The sequence below is a fragment of the Myotis myotis genome, unplaced genomic scaffold, assembly GCF_014108235.1.
Source record: "Myotis myotis isolate mMyoMyo1 unplaced genomic scaffold, mMyoMyo1.p scaffold_m19_p_2, whole genome shotgun sequence".
Classification (NCBI taxonomy): domain Eukaryota; kingdom Metazoa; phylum Chordata; class Mammalia; order Chiroptera; family Vespertilionidae; genus Myotis; species Myotis myotis.
In genome coordinates this window covers 183,955,661-183,970,031 of record NW_023416324.1, presented here as the reverse complement: position 1 = coordinate 183,970,031, position 14,371 = coordinate 183,955,661, and the positions used below count along the sequence as shown (strand labels likewise).

General features: G+C 35.4%; 1 protein-coding gene across 1 annotated transcript in view; it reads right to left on the bottom strand.

The window, feature by feature from the left end:
- Positions 1-14,371, bottom strand: part of SPATA16 (spermatogenesis associated 16) — a 200,709-nt gene that overhangs the window by 118,935 nt on the left and 67,403 nt on the right. Inside the window, 1 exon segment of the mRNA XM_036352620.1 lies at positions 12,779-12,868. Coding sequence (XP_036208513.1) covers positions 12,779-12,868 — 90 coding nt within the window.

Below are 14,371 nucleotides of genomic sequence, written 5' to 3'. Positions count from 1 at the left end.
TAGGCTGAAAGAGAAAGATGATAAAAATGTCTTTAAAATGTTAAGTCTTGGCTTTCAAATTTGGGAATATGGTAGCTAAGATGATCAGAGGCACCACACCCAGAAGAGCTGATACTCTTAAACAAGATAACTAAAAACAAGCGTAACAAACAGGTGTTGTTTTTTAGAAATGATCTTGAAACAATTTTAAATTTACAGAAAAGTTGCAAAAATAGTACAGATCATTAATGTATACCTGTACATGCATCTTCCCCTAGCTTTCTCTAATTTTGGCAACTTATATAGGTATAATCACAGTACAATGACTAAAACAGGAAGTTAATATTTGTATATTACTATTAAGTAGACTACAGATTTTTTGAATGTTCACCAGTTTTTTTTCATAATGCCAATTTTCTGTTCCAGGATCCAATCAAGGATCCCACAATAACATTTAGTTGTGTCTCCTTTGTGACCTCCAATATTGGACAGTTCCCAATTTCTTCCTTGTCTTTCACAACCTTGACACCTTTAATAAATACTGACTAGTTATTAGGTAGAATGTCTTCCAAGTTGAGTTTGTTTGATGTTTTCTCATAATCAGATTGAATTTATTCATTTTAAGAAAAATACTATAGAAGCAATGTGGAATCCTCCTTGCATATTATTAGAGGGTACATAGTGTTATTGTTTTATTACTGGTGAGATTAACCTTGATCACTTGATTAAGGTGGTATTTGCTATATCTTCATTATAGAGTTACTAGGTTTCCCAATATAATTTTGATAGATTTTTGAGGGAGAGATTGTGAGATTATGCTGATATCATATTTCTCCTCAAAGTTTTGCCTACTAATTTTAGCATTCATTAGTGGATATTTTTTTTTTAATTTATTTTTAAAAGTTAAGACATTTTTAAATTAATAAAACTTTATTTTTTCAGAACAGTTTAGGTGCATGCCAAAACTAAGTAGAAAGTAGGGAGATTTCCCCTATCATCCTCTGTCCTTATACAATCACATAGTCCACCACTAACAACACCCCACATCACCTGGTACAGTTGTTATAATCAATTAATGACATACATTGGCATATCCTTACCATTCGGTCTATAGTTTACATCAGCATTAATTCTGGGTGCTGTACGTTGTATGGATTTTGACAAATGTATAATGACATGTATCCATCATTACAGTATTATAAGAATAGTCTCACTGCTCCAAAAATCCTGTGTTTTGCCTATTCATCTGGCACCCACTATCTTTCTTTGTTTTGTTATCTCCATGATTTTGCCCTTTCCAGAATGTCATATAGTTGGAATCATACATTATGTAGCCTTTTCAAATTGACTTTTTCACTTAGTAATATGCCTTTAAATTCTTTTCATGGGTTGATAGCTCATTTTTTGGAGCTGCATAATATTCCATTCCCTGGATGTACCATGGTTTGTTTTTCATTCATCTATTGAAGGACATCTTAGTTGTTTCCAATTTTTGGCAATTGTGAATAAAGCTCCTATAAACATCTGAGTACAGGTTTTTGTGTGAGCATGCAAAAATTAATTTGTGTAAATACTATATTATATGGTAAGTGTATATTTCATTTTGTAAGAAACTGCCAAATTGTCCTCTTAGTGATTATACCATTTTGTATTCCAATCAGCAATGGATGAAAATTCCTGTTTCTCCAAATCCTCTCCAGGCTTTGGAGTTGTTAGTGTTTTGGGTTTTTGGACATTCTAATAGGTGTTTAGTGGTATAACATTGTTATTGTAATTTTCAGTTCCATAATAATATTGAGTTTTTTTCATATACTTGCTTGCCATCTGTACATCTTCCTTGTGGGGTATTTGTTCAGGTTTTTTTGCTCACTTTAAAATAAGGTTGTTTATTTTCTTACTAGAGGCCCAGTGCATGAAATTCATGCATGGGTGGGGTCTCTAGGCCTGGCTGGCGATCAGGTTCCTGCCTCCTTACCTCCTCACTTTCTCTTTCTCTCACCGTGCATGTCCGCCACCACCCACCCCGGGTTCCCTGTCCCAGCCTGGGCCCCAGCCCTGGTTAGGCAATTGGGACCAGCCAGCTGTGGGGAGGGGCCGACTGCCACTGCGGTGAGTGGGCAGCTGGCTGATTGGGGCCTGCTGGCCAGGGGGAGGGACAGGGGGAGGGGTCTGAGAGGTTGGCCACCAGCCCTAAGGAGGGAACCAGCCCTTGGCCCCCCTGGGTAAGAGGTGATGTCCCCAGCCACCCACCCCCAGTTCCCTGTTCCAGGTGGGGGCCCGGCCCCAATTGGGCAATCAGGGCCTGCCAGTGGTGGGGAGGGACTGGGATGTTGGCTTGCAGGCCCCATCAGCGATTGGGGCCTATGGGCTGGGGGCAGCTCTTGCATTGAGCATATGCCCCCTGGTGGTCATTGTGTGCCATAGTGACCGGTAGTTCCAGTTGTTCCGTCGTAATGGTTGCTTAGGCTTTTATATACATAGATTGTTAAACTTTAAGAGTTTTTCAGGTGAAAGAGGGGTTTGGGGGCTGGGTGAAAATAGTGAAGGGATTAAGTAGTACAAGTTGGTAGTTACAAAATAGTCATTGGGCTGTAAGTGCAGCATAGGGAGTAGCATCAATAATAATGTAATAACTATGTATGGTGTCAGGTAGGTTCTAGATTATTGGGGGAAATAATTAAACATTCTAACTACTATGCTATACACCTAAAACTATTATAAAATAATGTGGAATGTCAACTTTAATTGAAAAATAAAAGAAAAATCTTCCTCCTATCTCAAACACACACAAAAAGAAAAAAATTAAAAGTTTGAAGACAATATAGAAAACTATCTTGATTTGCTTGGGATAGGAGATAACTTCTTAAAACTGAAACAATGCAAATTAAAGGAAGTTGGCTACATTTAATTAAACTAAAACTAAGTCTTCAAGCTTATTTTTTATCAAAAGATACCATGAAGAGTATGACTATATAAGTCATAAGTTGGAATAAATGACTTTCAACACATATTATAAAAAATTATCAGTATCCAGATACACAAGGAATTCTGATTCAATGATAACAAGGCAAACAATCCAATTAAAATAATGAGAAAAAGATAAATACACAAATGAAAGTTTCACAGAAGAGGAAACATCTTTGGGCAATAAATATATTAGAGATGTTCTGGCTCATTAGTAATAAAACTAAAATGTAAACAACAACAAGGCAATACAATTTTAAAGAACCAAATGGCAAATATAAAGTCTGACAATGTCAGGTGTATACTTTTGTGCATGAGTCAGAGTTTCAATGATAAAATTAAGTTCAAATTCCAGATCTGCTACTTATCAGTGGTATCATTCAAACTCTACCTTAAGTTTCCTCACCTACAATATGCAGAATATGACTTCTCTGCAGGGTTGGGAGGAACAATGATAATGCACAACCAGTATCCACTAAAAAGTTTGGCGAAGAGAAGAGGGTCATAGATAATGGCTTCTAAAATTGAGATAAGTAGGGTTGGTGGTCCAGGAATATAATGTTTAATCAAATTTTCACTCAACAGAATTAATTCAGAGTTAATGTATTGGGTTTTAAATAAAATTTTCAAAGCTAGTAATAACAACAACAGCAGTAATAATTAATTGAGGGCTTACTATGTGCCAGGCACTGAGTATAGTGCTTTTATTCATTATTTCATTTAATCCTTATGCTTACTTTGTAAACTAGTATTATTATCTCCATTTCATGGTTGAGGACATTGAAACTGAAAGAATTTACTGAATTAGCTTGCCCAAGGTTACACAGAGCTAGTCATTTGTAGTCTTGGGAGTAGAACACAGGCCTTTCTGGCTTGACTACAATTCTCTATTGTAGATGATTCCTCTTCAGCAGACAGACATAGAAACTGAACTTTTGACTTATAAGCAATTTTCACAATTAGTGGGATCAAGATTAATGTATATGCATAGTAGTGTGTTGAACCAATGCCAGTATTTCTTTTTTAAGGGTGAAGAATTTCAGAGTTTCTGGCAGTGGCTGTTAGGATTTCTAGTCTAATCTTTGTCATGGTATTGCTATTTTTGACAGAAACGAGGAAAGGATAAAAGGGAAAATTTGAGTTGAGACCAGGTTATCTGACATTTGTCTTTCTCTGTTATTTGAAGTTCTGCTGGCCCACCCTAGCGGACTCCACAATTTAACTACCTTCAGGAATAACTGGAATATCATGCAGAATAAAACAGAATGATAAAATTCATGACTTATCCATACACAAAGTTTATTTTTAAAAAGTCAGAATTTTGCCCCTTAAGCTCCTTGAACCAACCAAAATCTTGCCCTTCAACCCGTATCTTAACATGGCTTTCTGAAAACAGGTATGTTGACTCTCAAAGTAGTCTTGTGGTGCAATGTGGCCTGTTGTAGTATTTCAGCTGAATGAATGCTCAACCTGTTCTAGTTTTAATTTTGAGAAACTCATTGTTTCTTAAGGTAGCTTCATCTATCTTCAAAGAGTTCTAATTGTTAACAACAAAAACAATGATAATAGTTCATTTTTTTTTTACTGAGAGTTTATGATGTGCCAAATTCTGTGCTAAATGCACTATATAAATTGTCTCATTTATCCTCATAATAACCTCTGTGACATAGGTGCTATTATTACCTCCAATTTACAGATCAAAAACATGAAGGTTTCAATCCATTCATCATAATTATAGCACCTGCAGACTAAACTCTAATTCACTTGGCAACACTTAGATATTAGAATACAACACAGAACACTCAGAGTTAAGTTTTAGCTCCTTTGGCTTAAACTTTTTTTATGCTTAAGTGGTTTTCTACATTCTATTATTGTAGAAACTGTGAAATAAGGTGGACATCTGATTGAATGGAAGAAGAAAGGGAAGATAAGATATTTACTTCTTCTCACTTAAAATTTGACATCCTAGGACCTTTCTGTGTTCTCTTTTATGCAGTCTTCATGGCTCCACCTACTTTAAAAAAATTCAAGATTGGCTCTATAGAAAAGAAAAACAATTTTTCTGTACTATGCCATAACTTTTCTAAATGAATCTTTGCAGAAAGTACACTCGATCCAAGAATCGTGCACTTCTAAAGTATTTTAGAAATTTTTGTAGGTAATGCAAATGCAAAAATATTTATGATGGTAAGCATCAGCAAGATGGAGGTATTCACAAAGTTGATCAATGTTTGTTTCTCTCTAACAAATTTTTGGATGTTCTTTTCAAGAGCCTGCGTTAAAATTTCTTCCTATATTTATGTATCCTTGAAATATTTTATTTATAATTTGAATCATGTCTAAAAAGTTCAACTTTTCTTAAGGCAACAGAATTACTTTTCAGCCACTTGATATTATTGCAACCTTAAAATTAATATTTTTGTTATTAGACATTTATAAGTCTACAATTTAAAATTCTTAAGACATAAGAGATGACTTTAGTATGTTTTAACCTTCACTCTTTTCTCTTGAAATCACAAACACTACCCCTTACATATACTATAAGAACTGGTGAGCTGTAGTCTTATAGTCAAATATTTAGTTTAAGCCATGTGAAATGGCTAAATCTGTCTTTATTAGTGTCTATTTTAGAAATCGTACCCCTAGAAGCCACATTTCTACAGTGTTTCCAGTTCCTACAGATTTTTCGTGTCTAGAGAAGGGAAGGTCACCTAATGGCAGAATGATCATGTCCATCTTCTGCTATTCAGCCTCATGTTACATGTGACTGACTGATGCCAGCCCACACAGGCTGTGCTGGCACACTGTCTCCAAGAGAAAGAAAGCCCATCAGCCAGATGGTCAGCGTAAGAATAAAAATTAGGCTACAGTCTTCATTTATTCTGTTCATAGGCACAAATGAAAACGTATGTTAACCAAAAAAAAAAAAAAATAAATAAATCTGTGATGTATTTTCAGCAACTTGCCTGGAGAGTGAATGGATTTTATGCTTCCATTTGAATCAGAACTAAGTTAAAATAAACTCCCAACCCTACTATCATCTCTTCAGAATCACTTGTCTTGAGTCTACCTGTGAGTATATTCTCCTCCCTTGCAAGATACATAATAATCTCATTTAAAATCATAGAGTTCCATGACACTGAAAAAGCTGACACTGTTTCTTGCTGTTCATATTATCATATTACTCCTGGGTGATTGCTTAGCTACAGCAACACCACTGTTTTATGGTACCAGATTTCTGAACAAACATTTCAATTTATTTTTGGATAACTCTCTTTCTTTCTTTTTTTCTTTTTTTTTAAGATTGAGATTTATATATGCATTATTTCCAATTTCCACTGATCAACTTTTACAAAAACAACAACAAAACCAAACTCCCAAATCATTCTCAGAAATCCACCTACCTCCCACATCTACCAACCTGTACTATCTGACTTGTCAGTGGGGGTAGCCATGAATTAGTATTTTATGAAGTATTGTTTTGATTTACCTGAACAGAAAATACTGCTTGGCAAAAACAAGAAACAAAACACAACCAAACAAACAACTCTGGGATATCTTGATGCTTATATACTCATATAGAGCCCAGGCCCTAAGTGTTCACGCTGATTTTTATTAAAAATTTGATACTCTAATGCAGCAGTTCTCAACCGGTGGGTCGCGACCACTTTGGGGGGTCGAACGACCCTTTCACAGGGGTCGCCTAAGACCATCGGAAAACACATATATAATTACATATTGTTTTTGTGGTTAATCACTATGCTTTAATTGTGTTCAATTTGTAACAAAGTAATTGAGGGTCACCACAACATGAGGAACTGTATTAAAGGGTCGCAGCATTAGGAAGGTTGAGAACCACCGCTCTAATGTGTCACATCTTAGGCATGGCTGAGTATACATTTATAAAATAATCAGTTTTTCCAGGGATTTATCGTTTGAGGTTTTCATTCTACATTCATTTAGAGAGCAGATTTCCAAAAAATTCAAATATCCTAAGTAGTCTTAAGCTGAGAATTAAAAATAAAATGAAACAAAAGCTAGTGTAATCACTGATCAGTTAAATCAATGGCAAGCACCAAGGAGGACCAAGGGCTTACAGAATAAATGAGATGCATTGAGAACTGCTTATTAACTACCAGAAGGAAGGGGATGCTCACAAGGAAGAGATATATTTTTGGGAAAGAGATAGGAGACAGGAAACAAGAAAAGAGACAAGGGCAGAGAAGGAGGATGAGAGTGGCAGGTAGCCAAAATGGTAAAATTGAAATAAAGAAAGACACTGCCAGAGATCAAGAGTGAGAGAGGTAAAGCTGAGGATTAGCTATGAGGGAGAAAGTTCTTAGTGTAGCCAATAGAGTAATACAACTTGGTGGCATTTTAGCAATTTGTGTTAAATTTCAGCAATTTAATCCTGAAAGCTACATGTAATATAAAATACCTCTGCAATCCAGTGTATCATTTAATGCATTACTTTAAGAGGGATGAAGAAAAGAAAATTTTAGACTGTGTAGCTTATTATTTAATCTATTCATGGCAACATTACATACATGATAGTAAGTAAAATTGCAAAATAAAAGGTAGAACAGACCATATTTGTTGCAGATAATACATTAACTAAAGCCATTGTCCCCTATAAAATATCATCTTTTTCTAATAGTGGACTGCTGGTTTTAGATTAAAGTGTTCCCCCAAATGACCTAGCACAAAATTGACCTGAGAAGGAATCCTTTTGCTGGTAGAAGGAAGCTCAGTTTTTATCTGTGAAGGATTCAACTCCAGAATTCAATGAGAACTGAAAGAGAATTTGATCCAGGCTGCAAACCTGATACTGTGGCTCACAGCCTTCTGTGGACTCTAGGTCAAGTCATAAGATAAGGAGTTCGTCAATGACCAATTTATCAAAACTATAAACATATTTATTGACGAAATCTTCATTTAATTTTAGTTCTTTAGAAAACTTTTAGTTATCTTATGGATAAATTTGAAGGGAGCAGGACTCCAGGTTTCTGGGGCTTTGGTCCCTCCCTGTTCTTTACTCCCCTCCTCTGTGGAATTTACAGCCAGACTGTGCTGTGTGTGGCTTCAGTAATGAAGCAGTGCACCGTGAAAACGATTCATTATACAGGAATCATTGTAAATGCTGTAAACAGTTAAAATGTATTTTATTAAATAGGTAAATATGGTCACTCTCCAAAAACTGGGGAAAGAATCTTAAAAATGAAAAAGTGTTAAAAATAAAAATCACACAAAAAATTAGAAAGCAATCAATGTGCCCTAGCTGGTTTGGCTCGGTGGATAGAGCATCAGCCTGTGGACTCAAGGGTCCCAGCTTCGATTCCGGTCATGTACCTTGGTTGTGGGCACATCCCCGGTAAGGAGTGTGCAGGAGGCAGCTGATTGATGTTTCTCTCATCGATGTTTCTAACTCTCTATCCCTCTCCCCTTCTCTCTGTAAAAAAAATCAATAAAATATATTAAAAAAAGAAAGCAATCAATATAAATTGTTAAACTTACACATTACAATTATGCTTGTATCCATGAAAAGAAAATAGTCATATAATAAGAGCAGTAGAATAACAATCATACACACAAAAAGGATATATTTCATAAGAATAAACCATTCTATGACTGGCTTTTGAAAAATTCTCTAAAATTAAATAAAACTATTTTTCTGAATATTTCATGAGGAATATATACATAAAAATGTATTCATATTAATTATTCAGTAAGATTATTTCCCCAAATAAGTTTTTAGTGAACTTCAAATTTGGTGAATTCTAAAATTGGTCACTTGGAAAATTGATTCTTCAGTGAATTCCATTTTTATGGATGGGACCACTTTAGCTTTCTTAAGATGACACTGTGTTTGAAAAACTCAAAATAATTGCCAACATTTAAAAGTCAAGAAATTTTTTGGAAAGCTCTGAATTTTTATACTATTTCTGTAGGAGTCAAAAATGTACAACACTGAACCTACACTCTTGTACAGCTACATTAGCTGGACTGGAAGATGGACACTCCCTTTGGAAGGGCTGATGGTAGGGTGACCATAGAGCCAGTGTGCTCATTGCAGTCATTGGTTTATGCCTGTTTTCCTGGTATAAATTTTAGTAGTGCCAACTTTCACTATGATAATGTTCAGTTTGACAGACAAATTAGGTGGTCACTTTAGTTAGCGATCTCCAGTTCTCTGCAGTTCATAAGACATTCTTTAATCTTATAATTGGCCTCCTTCACACGGCATCTGCCGGGGCTTTTCAAGCATTTGAGTGTGTTATTCCTGCACTACTACACCCCTGTCTAGTTCATGTATGTAGAGACATATGGCTAATTCTTCCTCAGTGATGGGTAAAAAGGCTTTGTTGTGCTCTCTTCTTTAGTGTTACCTTCTGTTTGCTACCTTTTAAATAGCATGGTCTTAAACTAAAGGGTTTGTGTAATATCCTCTATTTTTTGCCTTATGGATCTTTATTATAGGGTGCATAATTTATCACTTTAATTTCTATGTGCACACCTTCATATTTATCTCTCAATCAGGATTGTACTAACAATTTCATATAATATCTTCTTACCGGTAAAGCTAAATGGTATTAACTACCAACTCCAAAACTAGCTAATTTAATTTGCAAACCCCAAACAGGTGCTCGATCTGTGCCAAGCCCTGCGCTAAACATCAAGCATACAGAGATGAAAGACATTATGCCATTCATGTTATTGAGTCACTAATTCTCTTCCCAAAATAGTCAGTGTTGGCTTTTGTTTGTTTGTTTCTCATCTCTGCAAGCTTGTTTTTGTCTTATCTTTCTTAAGAAGGTAGTGCTAAATGATATGATCGCATGTGTGTGTGTGTGTGTGTGTGTGTGTGTGTGTGTGTTGGAGGAGGAGGAATAGATTTGAGCAAAGACATTCTACTTGAACACGTATATTTTGTATGCATAGAAACAAAGAGGTATTAAAGAGCTAGGCTACTTTCTATTTCAGGTAAAACTTCAGAGGTTTCTTGTTTCTTGGGGGTTACAGCAATCTCAATTTAGACTTCTGAAAATGTGATTTTCATCACTTTAACCAGTGCCAGTTGTCTCCTCAAGGGTGACTAGCATCCTTGCAGAACCTTAAACTGAAATAAAATATTCCTATTTTTGTTCTGTTTTCTATCATCTCTATACTTTTGCTCTTTCTTCCAGTAGGATGTTACTGAAAAGATATTGGCCCATAAAATAAAAGGACCTTCTCATTGCTGTAAACCTGACGGATACCTTGCCTTCAACCACAGGGAGTAACATTTCCTCTAGCCTCTCTGGTTGAGAATCTGGGCTCTTATGATGCTGTCCTTGGAATCTTTTCTGGCTTCACTAGGAATTTCTTACTTGGTAGAGCTGGTTAGGCTCAGAAAACCTTAGCCAGCCTAATTTCTAGATATTGACTATAAATACTCTAACTTAGAACAGATAGGACACGACCCACTTCACTGGGATTCATGGTTTTAAGACATCCTAAGTCAGATAAAAATTACATCTTTTTATATTTGGTAGGTGATGCTCACTCTCAGGAACATGAGTATTTAGCACCTTAGAGGAAATAACCTTGATGTGTTGGTTTTTCCAATGCATTTCAATGTAATGTGCTTGTGAGAGACCTGAACCAAACTACCCAAATCTCCTAAGACATTAATGATAAACATGAATGCTTTATATATTGATTTATATTTATTGTTTTACATTATAACTCTGATAGCTAAGAGACACTAAGATATTCATGTTCACAGTTAATAGCATCCTTTCCCTTGGGAGAGAAAAGGACAAACAATACTGCATATTGAGAGCTATAATACTATCTTTTAAGGAAACCAAGATAAAAACACGTGTATCTAAAAGTAATTATATCTGCCTCTCTATTGGAAAGTCTATACCAGCATAACCAATAATTTTTAGGAATTTTCTCAAGGAGTATTGTCAGGTCAGCTACCACGTGGTATTAAAAAGTTATACTTATTTCACCACAGGGATATACATGTCAAGGACAATGCATATTCAGTACCAATTTTACATGGCAAACTAAGGAATTCTTAATTTTCAGGTTCTTGTTTGTTTTAGGACCCATAAAATTTTTTTTGTCACCACTTTAACTCAGTTAGGTTTGATACAATCTATAATAATAAAAGGGTAATATGCTTTTAGACCAGACATCCTTCCAGATGTCATTCCAGTCATCCTTCCAGACAAAGCTGGGGCCGGAGCAAAGCCTAGATACTGGGTGCCTGCTGGTGGCAGGAGGGAAGTCTGGGTCCCAGGTCCTGGAGGGAAGCTGGTGCCGGCAGCCAGGAGAAGGAAGGCCTACTCTTGCATGAATTTTCATGCATTGGGCCTCTAGGTAAATTATAACTAATGATATGCTGGTAACCTGGCTCTACTCCACATCAGAAGAGTCTAGATTTATAGAGATTGCCAATTCCATAGTGTAAATTCTCCCAGGATTGCTAATTTATCCTACAGCTTTCCAGAGTCTGTACAAGCTGATCCCAGCACACCACCAACAGCTTTTTACTAGTTGCAATCTAGTTCTGAAATTGTACCTAACCTTCTTCTATTGATCTTCTGAATAGATTTTAAGGACATATTAATAAATTTTCTCTTAAAAACTGTTTTACAGATACCCATAAAATTAAAAAACCGATAGGAAGAAATTGATAAAGATTTATTTTAATTTTTAAAAGTAGACATTAACACATAGGTAAATATATTTTGTGGCATGTTGGTTGTTTGAGTGAAAAGTGAGAGTAGTGGGACTAATTCTGCCTTTCATATCCATCATTTAATTGAGTTCAGGTAACTCCTATGACCATCTTACTCAAATGGAATTCATGTCAGTCTCATGCTATAAGTATCATGGAATCTTTTATTGTCTACTTAAATTCCTTAAACTTAATTTTCCAAGAAAGTGTTATTTGTAATTGTCCTAGAGACAATAGCCACCTGTAGCTTAGCCGCCCCCTCCCTCTGCCCCTTCCACCCCTTCCCATCCATATTACTACAAATTTAAATTTCACCTTAGGAGTTGTGTTTGGAGTAGGTGTAGAAACCATTCACACTTTCTTGCTAAATTTCTGGGGTGGTAAACGGGGTGAATAAAAAACAGCATGTAGCTATACATTGGGAGATGAGGAAAGTTCTTTGACAGAATTCATAAAAGAGAGAGAAGTCTGATATGAACATGACCTAGGGCCAGGGGTTTGGGGAAGCCTTGGTTGTGACAAGTGAGGAGAAACTCTAAATATAGCATTGAGGCTGTTGCAGAATTCTTGCAATTCTTTGCCATATGTCTAGGTTCTGGGGATGAGAGTATTAAAAGCTATTTCACTAAATTTTTATAAAACATATTTGGATGCAACTGGCAATACTTCAGGACACTTCTAACAATCGTTGGAGTTATAACTTCTGCCATCTCCTCTAGAAACAAGCTTTTGAGGTCCTTCATATGTGGTTGGATTTTATTTCCAGAACTAAAGAGAGTCACAGAATTGTGCCATTACAGCCAGGATCAGGAACATACCTGAGAGCAAGAGGTCAAGTTCATTTTTAACCTTCCATGGAAGTTTTCCCATCGTTATTAGTGAGCTCATGGCTAGGAAATTTGAATTTTACTAAGAGCTATGAATTCAAAATAGCTTTAATTAAAGATAGTCAATAATTGTTGGTTTGATGTTTACAAGACAATAATTCTGGTAAAATCAAATTCCACAAGAGAAATGGAAAGTTCTATTATGCTATTACCAGAAGCTGAGAATAAAATTAACTTAACTTGAAATAAATCTTCACAGAAGTTATAACAAACATACCGGGCAGCTTCTGAATATCTCTCCAGACATCTAAACACTGTTGCCTGACGAAGATGATTTCGGAAATAGGCTGGGTTTAAAACAATGCTTCTGTAAAAAGATAAAAACAACGCAAATGTTATTAGGTTTTCACAAGACAATTACCAGAAGTGTATAGAAATGAAATAGCATGCATCCAATTTTAAATACTATGTATTTTAAAAGATATGAATGAATGAAACCCTTTACTTCCTATAATTGTATGTAAAGACAAATAAACAAGCATTATTGAAAAGATAATTAAGGTTGCATGATAAAAACAATTTTATTTATAGCACTGGAGATTTTTTTATTTTAGCACTGGAGATTTTTATACATATGACAAAGGCAAAGAAGATGAATAATCCAACTAATATTATATCTAAGACATGACATTATTTTCTTATGTTAATAAATCAGTCAAAAATCACAGGTTATTTATGACATTTCTACTTATAACAAAGGAAAAAGTTGTCAGCTACTGAATTTCCATTGAAAGAAAGGGACTGGAATTTGGGTCACTTGTTCTTTTACACTCCATATTAGTTTCTGTGTCTTCCCTCAACTGGATAAAGTAATGGAATGGAAGGAACCCTATACTGTTTAAGGACTTTGATTTTGATTTTGACACTTTTGACAGGGCCCTTATTCACTTTGGGTTTCCATTTTCTCTTGAAATAACAAGTCTTGATGATTCTTCCATCATTTCATAGAGTTTTGGGGTTCAATTTAGATGAGACAATGATCATTCCCTACTTGCCTTCTTCCCCTAGAGATAAACTGGTAGATATTTTTCCTCCTTGCTAGGCATTGTCCAAAGCATCTAATATAATGAGGTGAACTAGACAGATGTAGTCCATGGCTGGGTCAAAAATAATAAATTGGACTTCTTAAATACCCTTAATGGGTCACATGAATTCTCTAAATTTTGGCAATCACTACTGCTAGACTGGGCTTGTTTCTTTTAACCACAACACCACTCTACATTGAGTCACAGGAGCCACAGCTTCACTGAATGAGGAGATAGCATTAGTGAAAGTTTAAAATGTAGCTTATGTGTTGTGTTATTGATATGGGAGAAAAAGTGTCACTGAAACCACAGAAGATTATTAAGCAACCTTTTATGAGCCTTTTTTATAAGTTGATGAGAACCATTTGGAATTAGTTCATCATTGAAGTGGTTCTTAATTTTTTTTTTTCTTGAGAGATTCACAGAGCTTTTTGAGAATCAGATGAAAGTTATAGACTTTTGTCCAGAATTATACACTTAATGATAATTGCCAAAATTTAGGGAATTCACGTGACCCATTATGGCTATTTAAGAACTCCAGATTTAAAAAAACACACACACATGAAGACAAAATAATATCATTCCCAGAAATATTGCATATGGAAAAATAAAGTAGAAAAAAAACATCTATATGGCCCGTGTAAAATATAACATTATATGATGATGAGACAGATAGGTTAAGTAATTAAGCTTACTTTAAGCACCAGTGAACAAAAAGTAGAGACGTTAAAGGACCTTTCTAAAATTGTATACAACTAGTTATTTGAAGAGTTTCAAGTTTATTG